At 40.2% G+C, this 25,926-nt stretch overlaps 1 protein-coding gene across 9 annotated transcripts in view; it reads right to left on the bottom strand.

Annotated features, from left to right (window-relative positions):
* bbx (BBX high mobility group box domain containing) overlaps positions 1-23,712 on the bottom strand; it is a 29,112-nt gene extending 5,400 nt beyond the window's left edge. Inside the window, exons 1-15 of one of the 9 annotated variants that reach the window (XM_020620603.1) lie at positions 23,610-23,712; positions 19,933-20,009; positions 14,389-14,560; positions 13,989-14,246; positions 12,477-12,681; positions 12,334-12,401; positions 12,086-12,160; positions 11,360-11,440; positions 9,936-10,001; positions 8,463-9,321; positions 8,215-8,347; positions 6,989-7,140; positions 6,704-6,793; positions 5,266-5,460; positions 4,899-5,085 (exon numbers count right to left, since the gene is read on the bottom strand). In XM_020620603.1, the coding sequence (XP_020476259.1) occupies positions 4,899-5,085; positions 5,266-5,460; positions 6,704-6,793; positions 6,989-7,140; positions 8,215-8,347; positions 8,463-9,321; positions 9,936-10,001; positions 11,360-11,440; positions 12,086-12,160; positions 12,334-12,401; positions 12,477-12,681; positions 13,989-14,246; positions 14,389-14,547 (2,528 nt within the window). In that variant the 5' untranslated portion in view covers positions 14,548-14,560; positions 19,933-20,009; positions 23,610-23,712. Of the gene's footprint in view, positions 1-4,898; positions 5,086-5,265; positions 5,461-6,703; positions 6,794-6,988; positions 7,141-8,214; positions 8,348-8,462; positions 9,322-9,935; positions 10,002-11,359; positions 11,441-12,085; positions 12,161-12,333; positions 12,402-12,476; positions 12,682-13,988; positions 14,247-14,388; positions 14,561-19,932; positions 20,010-20,492; positions 20,940-21,243; positions 21,350-23,595 lie in introns of those variants that run through there. The other 8 variants (XM_020620605.1, XM_020620602.1, XM_020620609.1 and 5 more) reach the window with 8 other exon arrangements.
* Between the last annotated feature and the right edge of the window lie 2,214 nt (positions 23,713-25,926).

The following is a 25,926-nucleotide window of genomic DNA, read 5'->3' as shown; positions in this document are numbered from 1 at the left end:
TTGTTTTGTACTAGCACCTGGGTCAGCAATCTTGAGTCCTACCCCTAGTTCTCCCTCACCCTCCTGGTGAGGGGGGCTAACCATAACAACATTGCATTATTAATGATGCAGCACTATCAGGTGCTATAATAGAGAATGCTTCCCCAGACAGCAACCTGTATAAAGACCCTGAGGTAACTGCTGGACTGCTTTTTGACTTTAATAAACAAAGTGCTTTACAATATGACTCTCATTCAGTTGTATAAAAACTGTATAAATTATATACTGTATAATAAATAAAATAAAGTAAGTAAAAACAAGTATATTATCTGCGGCAGATGGGCGATATAGACCCCCAGGATACACACAATGTATTATGCAGAGTACCTGGTGGCAAACACTGTTCACAAGAACATTTGAATTTCAAGTACAGTGCCTTGCGAAAGTATTTGGCCCCCTTGAACTTTGCGAACTTTTGCCACATTTCAGGCTTCAAACATAAAGATATAAAACTGTAATTTTTTGTGAAGAATCAACAACAAGTGGGACACAATCATGAAGTGGAACGAAATTTATTGGATATTTCAAACTTTTTTAACAAATAAAAAACTGAATAATTGGGCGTGCAAAATTATTCAGCCCCTTTACTTTCAGTGCAGCAAACTCTCTCCAGAAGTTCAGTGAGGATCTCTGAATGATCCAATGTTGACCTAAATGACTAATGATGATAAATAGAATCCACCTGTGTGTAATCAAGTCTCCGTATAAATGCACCTGCACTGTGATAGTCTCAGAGGTCTGTTTAAAGCGCAGAGAGCATCATGAAGAACAAGGAACACACCAGGCAGGTCCGAGATACTGTTGTGGAGAAGTTTAAAGCCGGATTTGGATACAAAAAGATTTCCCAAGCTTTAAACATCCCAAGGAGCACTGTGCAAGCGATAATATTGAAATGGAAGGAGTATCAGACCACTGCAAATCTACCAAGACCTGGCCGTCCCTCTAAACTTTCAGCTCATACAAGGAGAAGACTGATCAGAGATGCAGCCAAGAGGCCCATGATCACTCTGGATGAACTGCAGAGATCTACAGCTGAGGTGGGAGACTCTGTCCATAGGACAACAATCAGTCGTATACTGCACAAATCTGGCCTTTATGGAAGAGTGGCAAGAAGAAAGCCATTTCTTAAAGATATCCATAAAAAGTGTCGTTTAAAGTTTGCCACAAGCCACCTGGGAGACACACCAAACATGTGGAAGAAGGTGCTCTGGTCAGATGAAACCAAAATCGAACTTTTTGGCAACAATGCAAAATGTTATGTTTGGCGTAAAAGCAACACAGTTCATCACCCTGAACACACCATCCCCATTGTCAAACATGGTGGTGGCAGCATCATGGTTTGGGCCTGCTTTTCTTCAGCAGGGACAGGGAAGATGGTTAAAATTGATGGGAAGATGGATGGAGCCAAATACAGGACCATTCTGGAAGGAAACCTGATGGAGTCTGCAAAAGACCTGAGACTGGGATGGAGATTTGTCTTCCAACAAGACAATGATTCAAAACATAAAGCAAAATCTACAATGGAATGGTTCACAAATAAACATATCCAGGTGTTAGAATGGCCAAGTCAAAGTCCAGACCTGAATCCAATCGAGAATCTGTGGAAAGAACTGACAACTGCTGTTCACAAACGCTCTCCATCCAACCTCACTGAGCTCGAGCTGTTTTGCAAGGAGGCATGGGCAAAAATTTCAGTCTCTCGATGTGCAAAACTGATAGAGACATACCCCAAGCGATTTACAGCTGTAATCGCAGCAAAAGGTGGCGCTACAACGTATTAACTTAAGGGGGTTGAATAATTTTGCACGCCCAATTTTTCAGTTTTTTATTTGTTAAAAAAGTTTGAAATATCCAATAAATTTCGTTCCACTTCATGATTGTGTCCCACTTGTTGTTGATTCTTCACAAAAAATTACAGTTTTATATCTTTATGTTTGAAGCCTGAAATGTGGCAAAAGGTCGCAAAGTTCAAGGGGGCCGAATACTTTCGCAAGGCACTGTACATTCGGTTTAAGACTGAATCTGACATAAATTCTGTTAAAGTTCTAAACTATCATTTATTTTTAAATCAAGTGTTTAAAGCTGCTCTTCCACATTTCCCTTGCATTGTACAGCTGATGCAGCGCTGTTTCTGTCCTGTAACTTTACACCTGGAGTCAACCACTTCCATCAGTTTTTGATACCTGATTTTTTACTGGCACCATGTCTTTCTCTACAAAATATGAAACTGTGCTTACTGTGCCCCTGCTTCTTTTTGAAGTCCTGTAGTATCATATGGGGTAATGACTAACATTTCCACAAGAGCTTTGTTTGTGAGACTAGCTGGCAGTGCTGCAGTTTGGTAGCACAGACCCATCACATTATCATCATTATTGTTTTTGTTTGTTTCTGTTTTTTTGTAATGACTGGTATGGCAGACCTGGATCACCAGAAAAATGGTGAATTCTCTCTGATAAATTCTCTTAAATCACTCAGATGTGTCATGTAAAACATATTTGTTCATATGACTTCATGTGAAACAGGCCCAATGTAAAGGGTATGGGGTGTGACCTTATACTGGAAGCTGATGGTTTCTAAAGACAACAAGCAGAAGTGCTAGACAATTGCTTTTAGGTTTACTAGCAGTGGCATCTAATTTTAGAAAAATGACCATTTCAGCACACTTGGGGAAGGCAGATGTAATTGGCAGAGACATTAGAATACTGCATATGCCTTCCTGAAAAAGACCCTGAGAGAAAAATGAAAACTAAATCATCAAATAAACCTAGAAATCATTTGTATATTAAATGTTCAACTTTTAGCAAAATAACATATATTGTCTTAATAAAAGGTGTTAAAAGGAGTTAGCAGTCCACAAAATAAGCTACAGCCTGAGCTTATCAGCAAAAATGTAACTGACCATTGTTTAAGCATTTGACTCCCTCTACTGATGCATTCTGGGGGTGCAGTCTATGTCGGCAGCACATGGGTATCACCTACACCAGGTCTGATCTAGCCTACTGAGTGGAAATGCCAGAGAGTATTTTTTATGTTTATAATTTCTTTCTTTCTATTTTACAGTGGATACTAAGTATGTTTGTTGCAATTAGAGTCAATGATGGACACTAAATTACCTCAGTGTGCATCTAATTATAGACAGCATGTAGATTTACTGTCTGTTCACCTTATGTACATATTTAAGAGTAACAATGCCTACTTTGTAAGTTTATATATTTTCCAATTTGTATATTTCTTTCTGTTCTGTGGGTCCACACGTCTCTGTATGAAACTGTCCAATTTCAACATACTGGCCTTTTCCTTGGAGGCAAACTATGATGAAGAGTTTGAGACTGTGAAAGCTCAATATAGGACACAGAGTTGACATTAGGTCATGGCAGTACTAAAGCCTATAAAAACTATAAGTCAATTATTGTCACTAGTGTTTTGCTAATTATTTCCGGCTTACAACATCTTATTAGACAATTATAAGTCACTTAAAGAGCCCATGGCACTTTTCCTTGTTTTCTGACTTATCTACAATGTTACAACGGTGAATTCTAATCTTAGACGCGACCTAAAGATCAAAAAATTAGGTGAACATATGTTCTAGTATTTCTATGCAGAAGCAACTCTGTTCATACACATCTCGTAAACTCTCGCTCACGAGACTTTATTACGTGATAGTTTAAGGATTTCCTTGAATGATCATAATCTCTAGGCAGTTGCACGTTCATGAGAGCTTGACTGACATCCACCTGTGCCTCCACCATATTAGCAAAATGTTATATTGCCTTGTTTGTTATGTATATTTTCAATAAAGCTTATTTTTTTTAAAAAAGACATCCACCTGTGTCATTGTAAAAGTGGAAATTTTTGACTGCATGCGGTTTTATGAATATATTTTCCCTCCTGCTGTTGCACTGTGACCAGAGGATGTGGAGAAAAATACAGGGCCTGAGGTTACTGCATGTCCGGGAATGTTCCTGTACAGGGACTCGCTGTTTTACCTGACCAGGTCTAACCTACCACCAGCCGCCAGTGAAGCCCCCACAGCAATGAATGATCAGCTCATCAACAATGGATTCCTCCGGAGCACAGTACCTGTTTGTTTTGACTACTTGAGGCCAGTGTGTCTGCTGCATGTGATGTGTTGCTGGTTAACCAGAGAATAAATGATTCATGATGTTATTGTCTGTGCTACGCTTCCTGTTGGAATTAATTTCACTACTTTGGGACTGTATGTGGTCGTGTAAGACACAGTGCCCACCGGTTGGATTTACCAACCTTGGAGCTACTTGAAAGGGAGTGATGTTTCCACTACTTGGTGGGACTTAATGGTAAGTTTAAAAAACACACGTTGCGTGCCTGTTAATGCCTTGTTTCTGTAACATTAGAGAGAATTGTTTTAAGGCTGGAGAAGTTACTATGTCTGCATTATGAAAGTTAAAATATGGGGTTTCTCAGTTACCCTCTTTGTTTAGAGTGTTACACATCTCTTTGGTACATATACCGTTGTTTACCTATCTATGGAGGAGACATTCATATTAATTAATGCTGTTATGGTTCGTTGTGCTGTCCACTTTGACACAACACTGCCAGCAGGAGGTGTGCACGTTCATGAACTATCCTCTTGTTTTAGGAAGAGGCTCTCTGGTTTCATTGTTCTGAAATAATTACAGACTATTTGGAGTTAAGAGGGGGGCCAAGTTAATCTAAAGGTGCCCAAGATTTAACATTAAATGGCTGGAAACAGGCTGTAAAATCAGCAGTCATGGGGACTTTAACATTATTGAGAATGGGCACATAAATGATACTGGATGAAAAGCACACATTATATCACAATTACTGAATGCTGTATATAAGCCGGGCTGTGTATCTACCTGTGAACATTTTCCATTGCTGCAACCTCAGCAAGGGCTGTCAAGCTGAAGAAAGCAGCTTGTGGCACGGTGCTCCTCTTTGCCCCCTCTGATGTAGGATTAATGTAGCACCCTTTTTCACTGCATAAATTCTGTTGGGGTAATGGCTTCTTATCCTGTTCCTGGTTCAGGTCCTTAGTTTTCTCCTCTAAAAGAGCACACAAAACCAAGTAATAATATGAGAAAAATTATGGAGTAACTAGTATTTTCCCAATGTTCCATTTAAAATACAATGTGTTTTAACCATACCGTAAGTGGAAAAAATGTAGACTCTTTAGAGAGCCAAAGACAGACAGATCTGTCTCACAATAAGTGATTCATCACTCACCCTCAGCTGGAGACACACTGCCATCAGCTGTGCGTACCAAGTGTGTGATCTTGGTCTTCCTAGCCTTCCTCTTCTGGCTACCAACCAGCATCTCCATACTAGTAGTGCCCTGGACATCTGGGTAGATTGTGGCAATGGGGGCACATGATTTGGCTTTTGAAGCTGAATCCAGCATGGAATCACTCTGCACCACTGCTGTAAAGAAAAGGGCATTGAAAAAGATTTCAGTGATATGACCTTTGAATTTAGGCAGTCATGAAACTCAGTGGCACAGATATGTTTTGGTTTCCTTTGACAAGGAGGTGTGTTCCAAAGTTTTTTAAATTAATTTGTTTACTATCATTGTGATTTAACCAGATGAAAATCATTGCTTGGACAAAGGCCTCAACACAATACGTATATCCATTTCTATATACAGTACATCTGAGTCAGTACAGTACAAGTCAAAAGTTTGAACACACCTTCTCATTCAGTGGTTTTTCTTAGATTTTATTATTTTCTACACTTTAAATTAATACACATTGGTTTAATGACCATTCTTTGTTTTCCTTGACTAAAGCAATGCCCTTCTTCTTCTTCGTCTCCCTCAGTAGTGGTTTCTTTGCAGCAATTCAATGATGACGGTCTGATTCATGTAAACTCCTCCAAACAGATGAGGCCTGCTACCTGATGGGTATTAATTGGAGATTTCTGAGGCTGCTAACTCTAATCCACCTTTCTCGGTCTTCCTTTCCAGGGGTGATCCTCATGAGAGGCAGTTTAAAAGTTTTTCTGGTAGAACCGTTTTTGCCACAATACAGATTACTACAGTAGCCGAACAGGAGTATCTAATGTACCTGTATATCAACATTATGTCAGTATGACTCAGCTGATAGTCTCAAATACATTAAGAAGGCAAGAAATTCCACATATTAACTTTTGATGAGGCACAACTGTTAACTGATGACTATCTCAGGACACTGATTAAGGTATTGTCACTAGTGTGCAAAGCTGTCATAAAGGCAAACGAGCAATTTTTAGCTTGTTTTGAGAAACAATAGAAATACAAACAAACCATGGAATGAGAAGGTTTGTCCAAGTGTTTGACAGGGACTTTTTGGAATATTACAGATTTTTTTAAATCAGCAAAGATTGCTGTTCTGAGTAGCTCAACCTTGTTACTTTAAACCACGACTTTTTGTGCTGTGAAGGTAAATTCTTTAATTCAAATTGCTCTTTAAGTAGATTTTAGAAAATAAAATAGACCTAAATTAGATTTAAAAAATTAACTGTTGTATAGAAGCGTCTGAATTAGATATTTTCATCTGATTTGTTTCAAATCTTTAACTGCAACATTTCACTGGTCTTGAGGGCAATGACAACAGGTAACTGTTAAGTACCTCTGAAAATATGTATTACCCCTGCTATAAAATGCACAAACATCACCATTCTAGTTCACCTTTGTCCACTGCATCTGGTTTCTCCTTTTTGTGTTTGTGCTTCCTAACAATCTTGTGGAATGATGTCTTTTTCTGAGATGAAGATGGCCCTGATATAGCAAGAAAAAAAAGAGCATGGAAATGCTATGTTATGAAATCCAAATGTTTTTGCTTTAACAAAGACAGAACTACACCTAAAAATGACTCTATAAACAGGTGCAGATTGGGCCATGGATGAGATGAGAGGATATTGAAGAGCAGTCATTGCGTTTAATCAGTGGAGAAATCTTTGATTTTATTCTTACCTTTGTCAACTTTAGAAACTTCCTCTGGGAGAGTGGAGCTGTCAGTCTTCTTCTTTTTTGCGACAGTGGTCCCCTTCTTATCAAATGTCATTGGACTGTACTGTGGTAGGCTGTTAAATTTCTTTTCAAACTCCTCCTCCAGTTTCCCTAGGCTGACAAGTGAAGTTCAGATTTGACAGCTGATCATCAGCCTAACCTAGCCTTCAAAACAAAGTAGACTTCAAGGCCATCTTAAAAGTTATGCATTTCCCTAAAGTGATCAGTAAAGATGAAAACAGGACTGATATTACAGAAGGGGCCAGTAATAAAGTATGTTCTGTAGTTCATCGTTCTGTGCAGCTTTTTAGCCACTGGTAGATTACAGTCAGTTATATTCTGCAGGAAAACCATTTATCGTTAACAGGCTTGTCAAATGATTCAATTTTTTACTTCCTTACTACTGATAATCAATTCATTTACATGGACAAATGTAAAGGAATCAAATGGTACTTTATAAATGCCTGTCATGCTTTTGTTCCTTTCTTCACATGAATGGACTGAAAGCTGATGTTTATAAACTGGTATGCTGCTATCAGTTTAGCAAACCTTTTTTTTTACTACTTCAGCTGCACTGATAAAACTAAGTAACAGAAAGCTCTACGCACAAAACCCCAGGAATAATTAAAATAATACATCTTTCTGTATAGTGTCTCTCCAGATGAGTTTTAGATTACTGGAGGACCAGTAAGTACACTGAGAAACAGCAGCTTAATTGGGATGTAACTGTAAATGAATGTTTGCACACACATGCGCTGCAGATAGAATTAAAATTGATAATGAAATGCATGTAAGTGAAACTGCAGTACACTTAAGCTTTAAGTAACTCAGAAAGGCCACATTTCAGAGAATAATACCAAAGTTGAAAAATACTTGAATTTCCCTTTAAAATCACTCTGTCTACCTTAGAGGAAAGAGAAACCTTTCTGAATGGGGTTTAACTATGACAGATTCAATGAGCATGACTTGTGAACTCGCAGGTGTAACTGAGCTAGATAAGTAAGAGGGTTAATGATGACAACTGACAATGTTAGATATTTCAGATTGCATATAGTAAATTTAATACAAGGTATGCAGAAGAAAGCATGAAAAAAAGAGCCAAGCTTAAACTGACCCATTCTGTCATTACTGTACAAAATGATAATGCTACAAAATGGTACAACATAGAACTAAGAGGACACATAACTCACCTCTGTGAAGAGTCATCTTTGGACTTGGACTTCTTCAGCTTCTTGGGATTATTAGGTCCCATCTGTAGCGCTGTCCAACTGTCATCACTCCAGCTTGCATCGTGATCAGAAGAACGGAAAGTAGCTCGTTTACCTGAAGTCGTACAACAATTCAGACAAACAGAAGAGATCAGTTGTTACTCTACAGCACATGTACATTATGCCTCCTACATGTGTTAATTATTTGGCTCTTGATTAAAAATGAATACCTCGGTCAATATTGGCTCTCAGCGATGTCAGCATTCCCTCAGAAACAAGGGTTTTATACAAGGCTCCTTTACAGCTCCGCTCTGATTTCCTGGAGCCACGACTCTCTGTGGTGGACTCACAGGTCACTTCACTCTGCCTCTCATTCCCCTTGTCCTCCTCTTTGAGCTTAGCAGGTGAGTGGGAGCAGGGGGGGGGAAGGGGTTCTGCCACGCTGCCCTGAAGGTCTGTGCTTCCTATGCTTGCTTCCTCTGCTTCTGACTTGGGGCTATCATCAGTCATCTCTTCCTTCATCTCCACCTCAGAAGAACTGGACTGCCCACGCTGCCCACTATCTTCATGCATGTCCTCCTCTTTTTCTTTGAGAAATGTCTTGATTTTTGACTTACTCTTCTTTTTGGGCAAACCAGAGTTTCCACTACTAGGACTGCTCTGGATCTTCGTCTTGGGCTTCTCCTCAGTGTCATTCCAGGCCCCTTTGGCCACTGCCTCTATTGTACTGAAAACACTGTCCTCATTTGATTCTGCATGGTTCCGCTTTTTGATGGACTTCTTTGTTAGGCAAGGGATGTCACTGTTATCATTTGACTTGGCCACCTCTTTTTTCTTGCTCTTCTTTTTGACACATGCATTTTGGCTGCCAAGCTGTGGGGGAATGGCATCAGTAGAGGTAGAAGTGACAGAGGAGAGTGACGGTAAGAGGGTTGATGTATGAGAGGATGGAGGACAGTTGTCACTGTCTGCTTGCTCCTCCTTGATCTCTGGCATGACTGTAGTTTGTTGGAAAGAGGCTGCAGAGGAGCTGTCCACTGGCTGAGATACAACTGTGTCCATCTTTCCAGCCTCAGATGCTAAGCACATCTTAACAAACAGCACAAATACTTCATGTAAATCAAGTGAATTGAAAAAGTATGCTCCTAATAAGATACCCATCTCTACATTTAACTTCCGTAGTTTTATTATTCTTCAACCGATCACAAATTTCTACAGGTTACATCATGTGTTCTATTCTTTCTAGTAGCCTTGTTATGTCTGAAATACGTTATAATGTACATCTTAACAGTGACAAAAACTTGTTTACAGTGAACTTGTTTTCTCTGTCACAAAGCATTACATGCTTTACTTTGAGCTATAAAAATCACTGTTAAGTACGTGACACAAAGGACAAGAACAAAAATGTAAAAAAAAGGGAACCAATGTCACAATTTGCCTTTACTAAAAGTAACGAATGTTCAGTGTTTGCTTTCGGCTAACAAATACTGGTTTCTGGTTTTAGCTCAAGTAGACTTCCACACAACAGCAACTCTGTCACAGTTTTAGTCTTTCAGTCTGTAGCATGAAGGATGACAAATGGAAAAGACTGGATTTTACAGTCCAATCTGTAAAATCAGATGCTTCATAGTTCTCACCGGTGACCAAAGAAAGCTGCTGTGTGTTACCTAAAATCACTACGTGCATAATGTCAACTGCCTTACCTCAGCAAGCTGGAAGAGAGCAGACTGTCTGCATGGTTTTCCTTCAGGTGCCGCAGACAGAGATGACTGTCAACATACAGTAACACTGTTACAATTACCTGTTGCGTTTTTTACAAAAACAAACTCATGTCTACACTCCAGGAGCAAGGTGAATATGGCTGCGTTCAACTGTGTTTTGCAATTTTGGTGGCCACAGACGCAGTGCACTTCGTGCACAGCCTGGTATTACCAAGCACACTGTGGAGGAGAGGCAGAATACATCATTAAAGGGAGGAATACATCATGAGCAGGTGGAGTCGGGGTGGCTTTATTTATTTATTTACATCTAACCGGCTCCTCTCATCCCCTTTAAAGAGTAAGGAGGAAACCTGACTGACTGATGTCATTACATGAAAATAGTATATGAGAGGAAAGAGTTTTTCCCTGTATCTTCTTCTCCTGACAGTTATGTAGTACAGTCCTAGAGTGACAGTGACAACTGTCTGACTGGTGGTGAGCAGGAGGTATTTATCCCACCGGGTGGAGTTCCAGTCCTTTGGACTCTCACATGTGGACCGACGCCTATTGTCCTGGTGTGAAATTAGGGAGGAAATGTTTGGGCACAGGTGCCACCAAGTATCTCAGATGGTGGCAGTGCCAGATTTGATGGTGCTGGAACAAGTTTCCAGCTTTTTTTAACAACAGCTTTTTCAAGGATTTTAGAAATAAACAGAAGACTGGATATTGGTCTATAATTAACCAGACCACCTGGGTCAAGAGTAGGCTTTTTGAGTAGAGGTTTAATTATTGCAACTTCAAAAGCCTGTGGAACATAACCTGTTAATAGAGAGAGGTTAATCAGATCTAATATGGATGTGTTGATTAGGGATAGTCAGCCCTGTGATAGACTGGCGACCCGTCAAGGGTGGGCCCTGCCTCTCACCCAGTGTCAGCTGGGATTGTCTCTAGTCCTGCCATGACCCTATTCAGGAATAAGCAGCATAGATAACAGCTGGATGAATGAAGAAGAAGTCATTGCTGCTGAGATCTAAGGGAATATTAAGCTCAACAGCACTGTGGCTCTTTGTCAGCCTGGCTACAGTGCTGAGAAGAAACCTGGGGTTGTTCTTATTTTGTCTATGTGGTACTGGGAGTTTTGGATGGGTGGATGGGTAGCAGCTGCAAAGAGACGCAGAGAGGAGTGCAAGACTGGGACCCTGCGTCCTGGATTCAACTCTGGGTTGTCATAATTTAAGTTGTAAAATAAACTCATCCAGATTTCTAGACATGAGAGCCACACCATCCAAAGTGGGATGGATGCCGTCTCTGCTAATCAGACCAGGTTTTTCCCAAAATGTTTTCCAACTGTCTATGAAGCCCATGTTATTTTCTGGACACCACCTAGACAGCCAGCGGTTGAATGACGACATGAAATGAAATCATACCTCTGGCAGTGGGGAAAGGGCAGACTTGACCCTGCTTTCAGTAATGTCAGGCACTCTGTTCGGTACTGTCCGTGACAAAATCTAGAAGTTGAGACAGGGTGAACAAAAACAAGTCAGTTATGCTGCTGTAAGTTATTAAATAACAAGTCTGTGTCAGTTGTGTACAGCAATCACCATTCAATCAATATTGAGGAAAAGTTGAAAAGCACACAAGCACACAATTTTATCATTTTTAAGATAAATTTTGTTGCAAGAAACCTTTGAGTCAAAATTTCCAAAACACTCATACATAACGACCTATTTCAGAATCACATAAATTACATTATTTGATTAACAAGTAGGCACCAATTTAATGTTGTAGCTGGAAACATGGGGCATGCTGTTGGTTAGTTACTGTAATGCATCATTATTTGTTGATTACATTTTGTATTAATAATCTGAACCTGCAAAACAACTAGTAACTGAAGCTGTCAAACAAATGGCTGTAGAGTACAATAGTGGCACCAGAAATGCAGTAGAGTAGCAGTATAAATTGACATAAGATGGGAATCCACAAGTGGAGGGCTAAGGTATCTACACCGGGTATTAATAAATGTTATTTCATTCTCTACACACACTAGTCAGACAACATCAGTGGTTCGCTTTTATGGGACCGCAAAACCTCAAGTAGGTCTAAAACACATATGCAGCATATAGGAGAATGAGAAATATATTCTCAGCACACACCTCTTCCTTATCCGTTGGAAATGAACTCCCTTCACTGGCTGAGTCAGGCAGACTAGGTTTAGTGCTCAAAGTTATCTAGAGAGGCAAACAATACTGAGGTTAAGCCAAAAGCATATTGTGAATGAATATAAAGGTTTTCTTCTACAGATGAAGGTAACACCAGTGATTATCCTTTGAGGCCACCTAGTGGAAAGCTGGTGTATTACACAGATGTATGTCTCCATGGGTGACTTGCAGCAGTGACCTACCTCCCTGCTTGTGAGGGCATGTTCCCCAGCTAACAGCAGCATGCTAAGGCCTCCCATCTTAGTAGGATCTGACAGTGAATGACATTAGTTATAAAAACAATAAAACATCCGTCTCTGTACTAACAGTGTTTTATTATACATACCTGCCATGGCAAAGTTTAACTGTGGCATGCTGTCAGTTTTGGGCACTTTTTTGGCAGTGGTGGAGTCCTTGGATGCATTGGAAGAGAAGGACCAAACTTTTTTGCGGGGGTTGCTGACTGGCTGAGAGGAAGGGCTTTTGACTGGTTTGCTGGTGGTGGGACACCATTTGTAACCTGGGTTTGCCTTCATAAAGGCATCCTTGTACTGAAAAACATCCAAAATTGATTTGGTTACAAGCAAAACCTCAAAACACCTGGTTTCAATCCATCAAATCTAAATCAATATATCTCTATATATCATTAAATACTGATGACTAAATAAGCAAAAAAACTAACCACCAACATTCTGACTGTGTCGGAATGCACTGCTCCCCATATACCCCATACTGGTGGCAGCAGTGTCAATTATATAGGGAGTTCAGACACTGAATCATTGTTTTAAAGCATCAATGAGAGATATAATGTTGCAGGATAGGAACATTAGAATTCAGAGTTAATTAAAATGACACTGAAAACCAAAGAGGGATTTTTTTAGTCTTTGAATTTATTTACAATTTTGCTGTATCATGATTGGTAACCTTTATCCAATTAGGACCCACCCACATCCAACCAGTGAGAAAAGCACAAACAATGCACAATCACAGAACTCTCTCTTGGAAAATAACATTTCAGAATTTGACAGAAGGCTATGTGTTCATGTAGGATCTGTCACTCACAGTACGAAGATCAGAAAATAGGTTTCTAGGGCTTTTTAAATAAGTTAAGGTGATTCTTCTCTATTATGAACCGCATATATTGGCTCTATATCCATAGGGGTTCTTGAGCTAGTGACATGCACTACCATCTTTTAACATAAAGATTTTCCAACCTGAATCGATCAAATCTTTTTCTTTATTGCAATTATAGACTAAATAATGGCAGAAATAAGTACAACATAGTAACAAAGGAAACAGGAAAGCAATGTTTCACTTGTTTTTGCAACGCTTTTCAAGCTCTACTGATGAGTGCATAAAAAACTACAAGCATGGCAGCATGGACAGCCATAAAAATCATTAATGTTCTTGTCTGAATTTATTTTTTCAGCTTTCCAGTTGTAAACTCTGCTGTCTAAATACTTTGTCCTCTCTGTGCTGACATGTCTGAGCAACTCACTCATGGACTCATCTTTTCTGTCAAGTCACAAGGTTTAGCCTGCAAACGTTTGTTAAGGCTGCTAAAAAACATCAATTCTGAATCAACAATATTAGAATGTTTCAAAAAACTACCAACCTTATCTAAACATATAAAGTAAGACATGTTAGGCTGAAAGGTTCAATTTCACACCTGTATGTTTAGTTATAGGTGCAGTTGCAAATGTCAATGCAATTTTGAATGAAGTTTTCTTTTTCTGGAATTGAACCCACAAGTTCCAGCTTCACTTTGGCTCTTCATAAAACAATACAGGAGGCTTGGCACAAACAATCACCTAGAAATAATGTTAATAAAGGTGTATGAGTCAGAGATTAGTCTCACCTCCTTGGCCATGTCAGTGTATTTCTGCTTCTCTTTGGGCTCCAGCACAGCCCACCAGTCAGCCAGGATCTTGGTAGCCCCGCGGTTGTCTAGGCGAGGGTGTTCCTGCCGCACCAGAGACCGGTGGCGTTTGCAGAACAGGAGGAAAGCATTCATGGGCCGCCGTGCTCGTTGCTCATGCGAGTCCTCCTCCATTTCTTCTGTTGTGCTTCCACACTGCATCTGCGACTCCTGCTCCTCACCACACAGCACTGGTTGCTGATAAGAAATCCATAAAAACAGTTAGATGTAACACTGTACCATGTTTTCTGTCCCACCTATGCAATAAACTTACCGATCTGTTGTTCAGTTCATGGACAGAGATGATTAAATGACCCTTCAAGACATCAAACACACTCACCTTGCCCAACTCCTCTTCATCCTCCTCTTCTTCCTCTTCAGAGAAATCCAGAGCCTTTTTGGAGAGAAGTGGGTGCCACTGCAGGCATTTGCGTTTGGGGCGCTTACCAGTGACCTCCCCTGCAACGGGTGGCTCCTTACCTCTTCCTCCACCCTTCATGGTACTACCACACCTAAAAAACATTGCATTGAGCAAACCATAAGACCATGTAAGTGAAAGCATGCATTCTAAGTTATATGTTGTCTTATGGAAGCAGAGACAACTGCTGCCAAAATAGGCAATGCAATTGTAACAGTGGCATTTGTGTAATCACATGTGTGATAATAATGGCTAGAACAATAAATGGTTTGCAAATAAAATGTGTTTTATAGTTAATTTAGCACAGACATTAGTAATCACATTCTGACCACAACTGGGCTTTTTGTTGTGACTGTTAGATACATTTCTGAAATCTAAATAGTCACTGAATACAATTCAGTGATATCCCCATTATGAAATGATGCATAAAGCAAGTGGATGTGCTAATGGTAATGTGACCATGGCTACAGCTGTTATTTCATTCATAAAAGGGCCTTTTGTCTTATTAATACATACAGTATACACAGCGCCTCCTATTTCAGAATCTGCAGTGTTTAGCCTTCCTTATGATGGTACACAAACAGCAGGTCAATGAAAAGCTTAAACTGTACTCTGGTGTGATTGTACTTATGCATTTTGTCATTTAAATGTTACTTTTGGTAGGGTTAAGTTGCATATGCCACAACTGAAGAAACAGTTCAAAATAATCAGCAAACTCTGATTATTCTTTGCCAGGAAATTCCAAAGACGATCTCTCTCTAACATCTTTGAACTCTGGCAGGTGGATTTTCTAAGGGTGTATCATAGCAGTCCACAGGCCAACAGACCAATCAAATATATATTTACAATGGCAATAAAAAATAAAATTCAATAGAAATAATGTGCAATTAATTATATTTTATGTTACATAATCTTAAAATTAAAGACCAAACATTTTAATATAGGATTCCACAAATATATATAAAAAAGACATAACAGAAATAAAGAGGATCTGGACTCCACTGTCCTCAAAAGAATGTCCTTTGTCCTTCAGGTGGAGGTGGACTGCTGACTCTGGTCCACTGGAGTTGGCCCTCCTGTGTTGGGCCATGCGTTTGTGAAGCGGCTGCTTAGTTTCACCAATGTACAAATTGTTACACTCATGACTACACTTAATTGCATACGCCACTTCTCTCTGTTTCTGGGTGTTTTGTCCTTCGGGTGGACCAGTCTCTGGCCCTGGGTGGTCCCTGGCCTGTTGGTGTTGAGCCTCTTCCTTGCTTTGGTGAAGGCCCACTTAGGGTATCCACAAGCCTTAAGGGAGTTCTGGATGTGTAGTTTCTCCTTCTTGATCCCTTCTGCAGTTGTGGGCACTTCCTCTGCCCTGTGATTTAGAGTTCTGATGACTCCCAGTTTGTGTTGAAGTGGATGGTGAGAGTCAAAAAGCAGGTATTGGTCCGTGTATGTAGGTTTCCAATATACTTCTACCTTCAGGCTTCTGTCCCCTCCCAAGTGGACTGCACAGTCCAAAAAGGCCAGACAGTCATCTCTGGCATCCTCACGAGTTTACTTGATGTTGATGTCCACAAAGTTGATATGCTTGGTGAAAGCGTCTACCTCCTGGGTCCTGATTTTAACCCATGTGTCATCCACGTAGCAGAACCGGTGGCTGGGAGCGGTACCAGTGAAGGAAGACAGGGGCTTTGTCCTCAAATTCTTCCATGTACAGGTTGGCAACTATTGGAGTCACAGGGGAGCCCATAGCACAGCCGTGTTGCTGCCTATAGAAGTGCCCCCTAAACTGGAAGTAGTTAAGTGTTTAAACAGAGTTCCAGAAGGGTACAAACTTGGTCTGGGGTGACTGACCAACAGCTGTGACAAATCAAGGGTAGATGAGTGGTCTGGGGGTGCTGGCCATCATGGCGCTGGTGCTAGGCAATAGCGTGCTATCTGGCCCTGCAATCCACAATGGTGGCACCCCTCTTGGTATCATTCAGCTGCTCTCCCACTTCCTCATGTTAGCAGTGGCGGCATGGCAGAGACCTGGCAGGCTGCCTCCTCGTCACCAGTCTCTGGCAGGCTGCACCGCACAGTGGTCATGACCCAGAGCATGGAGCTCTGCGTCGCTGCCCAGGCAGCGGTCTCCCACCCCAGCGTGAACTCCAGGACTTCACCCAAAGTTCTGGGGTAAGCCAGCTACACATGCAGTCTAAGTCTGGCAGGTGGCATGAATGGGCACACTGGCCCAGGCTCTCAACATCCTAAGCCAAAATGCAGAGGGATTCTCCGGGTATGTGGGCCTGGTGTTTATACTCACTGCACAGGGCATCTTGCATGTCAAGTTTGCCAAAGCGTCTCTGCAGAGCACTAACCTGGGCCCAATAGTCGCTCAACAGCAACTGCAGGCAAGACTGGGCATCCTCCATCAGCGACAAAGTCAGCTGTAGTGCACTGGCTTCCTCTGACCAGTGGGCAGCAGCAGCTACCAGTATGGACTTGGCGAGATACGCCTCCCAGCTGCCCTTGCCAGAAACCTGTGGTGTTTTTACCCCGGGATTGGGGAGAAGACGGAAAACTGCAAAGTAGCGTTCCCAACATAGCCTTCTGGTCGTGGTTGGTCCTGTTGTCCCTAGCTCAGACTGTACTGTTTGCGGTTCTGGAACAGCCGGCTGGTCGGCTGGTGCTGGTTTTGAGTCCCTCCAAGGCCGGGGTGGTGATGACTTGGCACAGTTACTCCAGTTTGTCTGTTGGGGAACACTGGCTCCATCAGTGGTCTCATTTTGGCAGGCTCCTGTTGAGAGCGGGGTGGCAGTCAATTACCCAGCGGCTGCAGGGATATCTGCCTCAGATGGCACTGCCTTTTGCTGCAGCTATTCCCCATCACACTTCTGACACCAATGTAACATAGGCAAGCTTGAGGAAGGTGCTAGAGACAGAAGTTGCCTTTTCTGTACTCAAAGGAGCAGCTATTTTATTATCACACACACAGAGCAATCAAACCCATGAACACACCAAACAATCCACACCAGACCTCAAGTAAATACATCCTGCCCAGAGGGGTGTTATGGGGGATCCTGCCAGGTGCTTTACCCTAAGGCAATCTGGAGGACCCCACGAGTGTCTCTTCACCCATAATGCTACAGTATGAAGTGCCGATTATGTTGGGGTCAAACTAAAACGTTTCTAGCAAAACACAAATATGTAAGAAGAACGCTCATGTAAATTCGAGATGTGCTTTGCTGCAAGTTAGTTTCCCCAGAGTTAAGACAAACATCCATTACATACATATTTATACTTACTTGCACTAACATTTTAAGTGAAATGTTTTAAAATGCTTGTGACTGAAACATAATCTTATTTTATAAATTCAAATTACTGCTTCAATTTGTATGCCTTCACCAACCAATCAAATTCACAGGAATAGGACAGACATGAGGTCACCCTGACATTGACGTTTGACCACTAAAACCTAATAAGTTCATCCCTGGGACCAAGTGAACACTTCTGCCAAATTTGATGAAATTCCCTCATGGTGTTCCTGAGATACTGTATCTCATTCACAAGAATGGACCGTACAGACATATAGACATACATACGGATGGACAGATGGATCACCCAAAAACATCATGTTCTAGCTACAGGTCTCGCCAGTGTGGTTGCATAAAAATAAGCGACTGCATTACCGCTGCAACAACTGACTGAATAAATTAGTCGATCAACAATAACTGAACTGTTAACTTATTGTATTTCACTAGTTGATCAACTGTTTAGGTCATTTGTTTTTTTAAGTAAAAAATACCAAATATTGGCTCACTATCTTCTCAAATGTGAAGATTTAATTATTTTCTTTGTCATGTGTGAGTGTATATTGGATATATTTGGGTTTGGGACTGGTTATTGAGTAAAACAAGATATGTGAATACATCTTCTTGGGCTTTTTTCACAATTTGTGATGTTTTATAGACCAAATTATTATCAAAAATTGTTAATTGTAGCCCTATATGAAAGACATTCAGTAGGTAAGATGGGGAGAACAGAGAAATTTAAAATTACAAACATAAAATTGCATTTTTTAAACAAAAATGTCTGTTTACACTGACACGTCAAAAATGTATGTTATGAAAACTGAGGTCCTTCCTTGATCTAAACATAGTCAGAATATGTAGCAAAATTGTGACCTTTACTGTAAATAGATCCACAACTGAGCAGCAAAGAGTGAAAATGAGTTTTCAGAGATAAATAATCACCATTCTGTGTCATCACTAACAAGTAGTGCGCCACTTTAATTTTCACATCTAATATAGAGGCTTTATTACACTGTAGACTGTTAGCAAAAGAATTGTACTTGGCATGGCCATTGCAATTTTGTTGCCTTGATAAAAGCTTTAAGGGCACTATTTGATGAACACATTTCACAATGACAATTCCGGTTCTCCAAAAAATATGGTACAGGCTGAATGTAGTGCAATAGTAGAAAGCAACAACTGATGCAGCCCACAATTCTTTTCCTTTATTTTTTATTCAAAAAATCATTAGTTCCTTCCGTTTGAATCACTTGATTTTAAAGATTACACAACTTCTATTACATGCAGATCCCAGTTGTGAAAAAATGCTAGAGCACCAATAAGAGGAGAGAGATCATTGTACAACTAACTAATTGAATCTTTCTGTTGACTGGTGGACAAGCAGCTCTTTTCAGTTACAGATCACTACAAAGGCTGCACAAGATCATTAATGGACTCTGTGCTCTTTACAGCACTCATTTGTAAGTGTTCAGTGAAAAAAGATAACAGGAACAAAGTCACAGCAGACAGGGGTCAGTTAGCTGGAGACCTCAAGACCTGCTGCTGGCAAACAGTTCAATAGTTGCTGTATGTAAAGTGATTTATAAGTAAAATATTCCTCCGTTCTATCGTGTTACTACATTCCAGAGGAAACCAGTAGATAAGGAATAAGGAAAATTGAAAACTGAATGAATATTATGGGGATGCTACAATACAATAGCCAGATTCACTGCAGTGTATCTTTGACCCTTGCACTCTTAAGCGTCTTGTGCTGGAGTAAACCTTATTATACAGTTATACTGATTATAAGTCATTCAGCATAACATTATCAAATTGTAAAGTCAAGAAAAGAAAAATTGCACCTGGCTCTTTCTCAACTTGATGTACTGGATTCAAGTTTAGGTCTGTCTAACAAGAGCAACAGAAGGTTGTATTACAAATGTGCACCTATCACAGCTATGTCCTTCTATTATAAGATGCAGTATATTTTGATGGTCTCCAGGCATATAAATCAGCTGAATTACTGACAATTAATGAGAAGAACATCACTTCACTGCTGTATGCTTCTCAACATGTTTGCATGTGCTCTGAATGTCTACTAAACATGACACAAATGGAATTTACCAATCACTGCATGAACAATTTAATGACCATATTATTCATCCATGTTTGTATTTATGAGTGTGGAAAACGGGATACTTACTGAAGGAAAAACTATGGAAATGCTGAATGAGTGATGAAGATGAAATCTGCCAGTCTTTGTCATGCAATGACGATGACCTATAAAATACAAGACACTGCTCTCAGTCATGCGTTATACTGTCATCTCTGCAACAATATTCCTGCAACATGATCTCGGGTGCAGAACAACTTTAATAAGGCATTAGTACGTGAAACTGCACAGAACAAGCCCTCAGCTTCAGTTTACAGTGGGACATTTTGTATGATCTGATTGGTGATCATGTCAATCTTGCCGTCGATCCGCTCTTGTGGACAAACCAAAACACATAGGCCAGACCCCTGCGACCACTGGATGCATTTTCTACATCATACAGTCTACACCGAGTAGGGACACTTCCAGTTCCATCTGCTACGCAGAGGGTTAGTTGTGTTCTCAGGTAAAACTGCTGATGCCCGATCAGACTGTCTGTGCTGGGAGTCAAGTCTTGAGCTACTGTATCCATAATAGCACACACCCACATAATAGCACAACATTTGTCAAACATTATAAACGATCCGTTTGCCCATCTATCGCGCTCCTACCTTTAAGCACACATTTTGATCTCCGTGTAAAATGTCGATCTGAGCTCTGTCAAGCCGAATGAGAGTCCATCTTGCTTTGGTTTAGAGGAGAAACCCAAGTACAGTACAGTAGTGGGGATATATCACTCCTGTCAAACTCTCCGTGACAATGTTGTCGAAATGTCTCCCTCTCCGAGGAAAACAACATCCACAATGATAAATTAAACTGGGGGTTTTCTATCCAGGCACATGCATCTGTGGGCAACGTTTTGCTGAGCAGTAGCTCCATTTCCTAGCAGTGTTACTAGGAATAAAAGTAGCTAGTTAGCTTGCTAGCTCTACAGCCTGCTAACTGGACGTGTCACGGTTTTAACATGCAATCGTTTCCAAAGAGTCCAAGCATCGTGAGCACCTGCTAACAAAAGCCACCGACTAAAATGTGATCGAAATACTTAATTGTGTGGTTGCATATGTAGTTGCTTTGACATTTATTTTACACGGCGACTTCAAGCAGGAGTGAAGAAATATGTAAGCAACATAGTGACCGCGACAAGAAGGTATGGTTTATTACACTGGTTATCAATGAAATGTCGATGGGAAACAAACAAATTCAAAGGGAAGCCAGCAGGCGGACATCACGTCCAAAGCAGCGATAATAACAGTTTTTCAGAGTGACTGACTGAGAGGTTGAGAAAGCAGAACGGACTTGAACGGAAAATCAATAAAACCACAGGTTCTCTGTCATGAACGTCTCCCACATGTCTGAACATACCTCTAAAATCCTGCTCATGTGCCGGGGGGTTCCCTCATAATTGGTGCCGTCTACCTTTTTAACTTATTGACACATCGTAACAGTTCAGCACTAGCCGTACTACACGCAGCTACGTCAAGTCCACTCAAATACGCCATATGGAAACCGGAAGCACAGGGACTTGTCTCCAAAATAAAACATTTTGCACCTAAAGCAACGAAGCTCTAAAACTAATGCCAGTAGGCCATTCCTAAAAACCGCCTGCCTCAAATGGATTCTGCCGAGACGGTGTTAAGTAACTTAGGTAATGGTTATTGTGGTAGAGTCAGTCAACAGACAGATGCAAAATGAGTAACAGTAGACACAAAACTGCTACAAAAAGATGCAACACCAGCCCAAAGCAACCTCTTACATAAAAATAAGTAGGCAAAAATATAAACAAAAATAATCACAAAGACCTGCAAATCAACTAAAAAGATAGACAGATAGATAGAGTACTTTATTATTCCCCATAAGGAAATGTTATTGTTACAGCAGCCACTATACAACTGAACAGGAACACCAGGAAAAACTAAATAACTAAAGAGAAATTAAAAACTGTAAAAAAAAAAATTTTAAAAAAAGAGTTGCAAAGCTAACTGGTCATAACTAAATGAGACACAAAACAGCCACAAAGATGCAAATCAGCAAATTTTGCGGGGGCAACTAAAAGAGGCACAAAACTCTTTCAGTCTGTGGAGCTTCATTGTAGGAGGGTGGGAAGCCTCTCTTACATGTCTGTGCCCAGGGGGCCCAGTGTTTCATAACCCATCCATGGTTGAGACAATATGGTAACCCAGGGAAACAATGGCCTTTTATTACCAACCAGTGTTGTTTAATGCTGATAGGATTGTTATTAAAGATTTTTTGGAATACAGTTTGTGTCTCAATAAAAAAAAAAACCCCCCCCCAGCCAATAAGTTAAATGTATCTGAATGCAGCATTTGTATTATTTTCCATACAAATTACTATTTTTAAGTATGCTTGGTGCTGTAATTACTAAGGCATAGCAAATGTATCAGTACAGAACAACAAAGGGCATTAAGAGCAGAAACACACGATACTACAGTATAAAAATAATAATATGTACAGTGTTTAACAGTAAAATGGAATACACAAGAAAAACAACCTAAAACCAAATAAGATATTTAAATTCAATTACATGTTTATTATTGAGGGCATAATTAAAGGTGGAGTTGTAGTGGACTACATTATATTTAGAGGTGTCTCTAAATTTTTTCCTCCCCGGCTACATACACGAGAGGGTCAGAATATAAGGAACACCTCTGAATATGAATATAATGTGGTCCATTGCTACATCACCTTTAACTATGACCTCAATAATAATAATAGTGTTACATTGAATTTCATACAATTGTACCGGTGTGCCTAATAAACTTGCTAGTGAATGTATATTCTATAGTCAAACTACACAGAGGATTATTTATATAATAGTTTCATTATTTGATCAGTCACTAGTGACCAGCACTACAAAGCTGAAAAAATAGCACTGCTACCTGGCCTGCCTTGGTTGATAGTTTAGACCAAATTCATAACATTTGTGGTAAATTTGCAATTACCACGAGCGAAATGAGACAGCAGTAAGTCTTGGGCTCTTGGGGCCCATTGACAGTGTAATTTTGCCCTGTTGTTAGTCCAACTTTAGGCACAATGTTTTTGCGCACACTGTACATTATTGTTCTGCCAGTAAAACATAGGCTATATAAATAGGAAATATATTTAATATTTTTAACACTGGCGAAAGTAGTTCCATTAAATACGTAAGTATCTGCGCCCAGAATCATTAGAGCCGACTTTTATTTTCATAATTTAAACCGGAAATCGGTTTAGTTATTGTGTAATTTGACAGTGGTACAGAAACCCAGCACTTACTAGATGATGAATGTTACTGTTGGCGAAGGCGACATACTGAACGATTTCAACCCCAAAAAATAATACAATAGTGCGTTAATTCTGGCAGAAACACAGACTTGTTCAGTCATATAACATAACTGAAATCACTTTCGTTTTCCTCAAGGTGGGAGAAAATTCTCATCTCAGCTATATCCCTCCCCTCCCCCGGTTTGCAAAGTGCTCATACCCAGACTGGCCTGTACTTGCTAACACCATCCCTGACTTAACTTTATCTCTTAGCACTGTCCGACTGGCAAAGGTCGGCGAAAAGGTACGTGTAACATCAGAAACCCCCGATAACGACTTATTAAACGCTGGTTACAATCTATCTCAGTTGAGTGACTACTTGTTATAAGCTTCCTGGGTGTTTGCGCGTGATAACTGATAAAAATTGTTACAGAAATGTATAGCTGTAGTTACCTGTCATTACATACCTGTGAGCAGCAGAGTAGTAAACGCGTAACTAATTGTTTAAATCTTCTTTTAAAGCTTTAGCCGTATAATTATCAACAGTCTTGCAGCATAGCTTACTGTACACATTGAAGATATCCACCCCGCCATGTAACGCTCTGTGTGAGTGGATGCTGCTTTTGATGGACAGGCGGGTTACACCAATGAAACGTGAGGTTAAATTTTAGTGTTTCGAGATTACTGTAACGTCCTCAAATTTAATGTTCAGGATATGTGTGGTAAGTTTAGGCCTAAATTATACAAAATAATAGTAATATATGCGTGTGTCTGTAGTATTCATTTGTGGAGATACAGTATTGGCCTTGTGATATTTTAAGATGTAGTCTATTTGTTTAAATAGGCTTATAAAGAATGCTATAACCAGTCCAATCTTCTGAGTAACCTACTAGCCTACAGGTTTTCTTAAGAAGAAAAAATAAAAAGTAAAGGGCACATGTTTACTGTCATAGGTTTGATACACTTTATCTCTGAGCAGTATGCTTGTTGACTATTCAGTTAAGGAGAAAGCAGTCATCACCTTAGGCTGAGAAAAGACTAGATGGTTATAATCAGATGATAGCCTATATTCGCCTATATATTGACATATGCCTTGGCTGCATATGCCATAGAAATGAAATGTAATACAGCATCTACACACTGTTGTCTGCCAGTGTTGTAAATCCTAAAATATGGCATGATTGCAAAGTGTGCCAGATAAAATAAACATTACTAACACTGTGTAACATCGACTAATTACTATCATATGTTTTATTTATAAAGCATTTTTAAAGTTACAGTTTGATTTATTTTTTATACGAATCAAGTTAAAACAATTCAGCACACTAAGAGTAAATTAGATCAGGTTGCCAAAATACAAAGAGTAACATGATAAAATCCCAAACAGCAAAAGAATGTAAAATGCAATTGTTTTGTAAATTGCGGCATAAACAAGTAAAACATATTTGAAGAGGGAAACCAAACAGGTAGCAATGATACTGTTCTGCAGCCTCTGATCCTCAGGTAGGGAGATCCAGAGCTATGGTAAACAGTCTTATACTTGGACAGTTTTTTTCTACGCATTGCAGCACACTCAAAGCGCTTTCACACAATTAGGCCATTCACACTCACACATCGGTATCATCATCGGGAGCATCTGAGGGTTCAGTGTCTTGCTCAAGGGCACTTCAACATGTGGACTGGACAAGCTGGGAATCAAACCGTTAATCTTCCAGTTAGGGAACAACTCGCTCTACTCCCTGAGCCACAGCTGCCCCCCAAAGGGCGTTGTCTGCAAAAATCCAACCACCTTTAGTTTTGGGTTGGGTCTCAAGAACAACTGGAAGGGCCCTGCCCGAGGATATGAAGCTCTGCTCTGGCTAATAGAGGCAGCATTGCAGAAATATAACCAGGAGTCAGCTCATGAAATGCTTCACACATGATCAGTGAAATTCTAAAATCTTAGTTTCTGAGATAATATATATTCTGCAAACATTCTTTTTTCAAAGATGTAGCAACATTTATACTAATCTACTGTATATTCTAATTGCACATTGTCAGCTGTACAGATTTGCTGTGTGTTGCCTGGATTCAAACAAAGCAAAATCAGAGAAAGACACACAGTAAAGTTACTTTGTCAGTCTTCGTACAATAATGATATAGAGAGGTTGGGTTAATGACCCAGTGGGCAAGTTGACCCACCCCTTGTATATAGGCAACTGTGCACATGTTTTGTCATGTGACCATAAATTCAGGAAGCACCCATATTTTTTATTCCACTGTAATGGAGAGAAGCATATGGTAGAAGTGGCAAGTATTGTTTTACACAAAAACAGCTTTTTCCTTGTAAAAGGACATTTTCAACATGGCAGGTATAATACTGCAGGTATGAAAAAGCAAATTTATCCTGATCTAAAAATATGTATTGTCAATGTTGGTGATTTGCTAATGTATAAAATCATGTGAATCACTTAGCTAAAGATTAGCCTGAATTGGTAAGCTAGGTCTTTTTTCTTTTTACAAAATGGTGCGGTTCGGTGAGGCCATGGAGAAGGACTATCGGTTGGCCTCAAAGAGATTCTGGCAAACCGTCCGGCGCCTCAGGAGGGGGAAGCAGTGCCCTGCCAAAACTGTTTACAGTGGAGGTGGGCAGCTGTTGACCTCAACTGGGCACATTGTTGGACGGTGGAAGGAATACTTCGAGGATCTCCTCAATCCCGGTGCCATGTCTTCTGATGAGGAAGCAGAGGCTGAGGGCTCAGAGGTGGACTCGTCCATCACCCAAGCTGAAGTCACTGAGGTAGT

This window comes from Monopterus albus, unplaced genomic scaffold (assembly GCF_001952655.1).
Source record: "Monopterus albus unplaced genomic scaffold, M_albus_1.0 scaffold243.1, whole genome shotgun sequence".
Classification (NCBI taxonomy): Eukaryota; Metazoa; Chordata; class Actinopteri; order Synbranchiformes; family Synbranchidae; genus Monopterus; species Monopterus albus.
The sequence above is the reverse complement of the archived record's forward strand: the minus strand, read 5'-3'. Positions and strand labels throughout refer to the sequence as shown.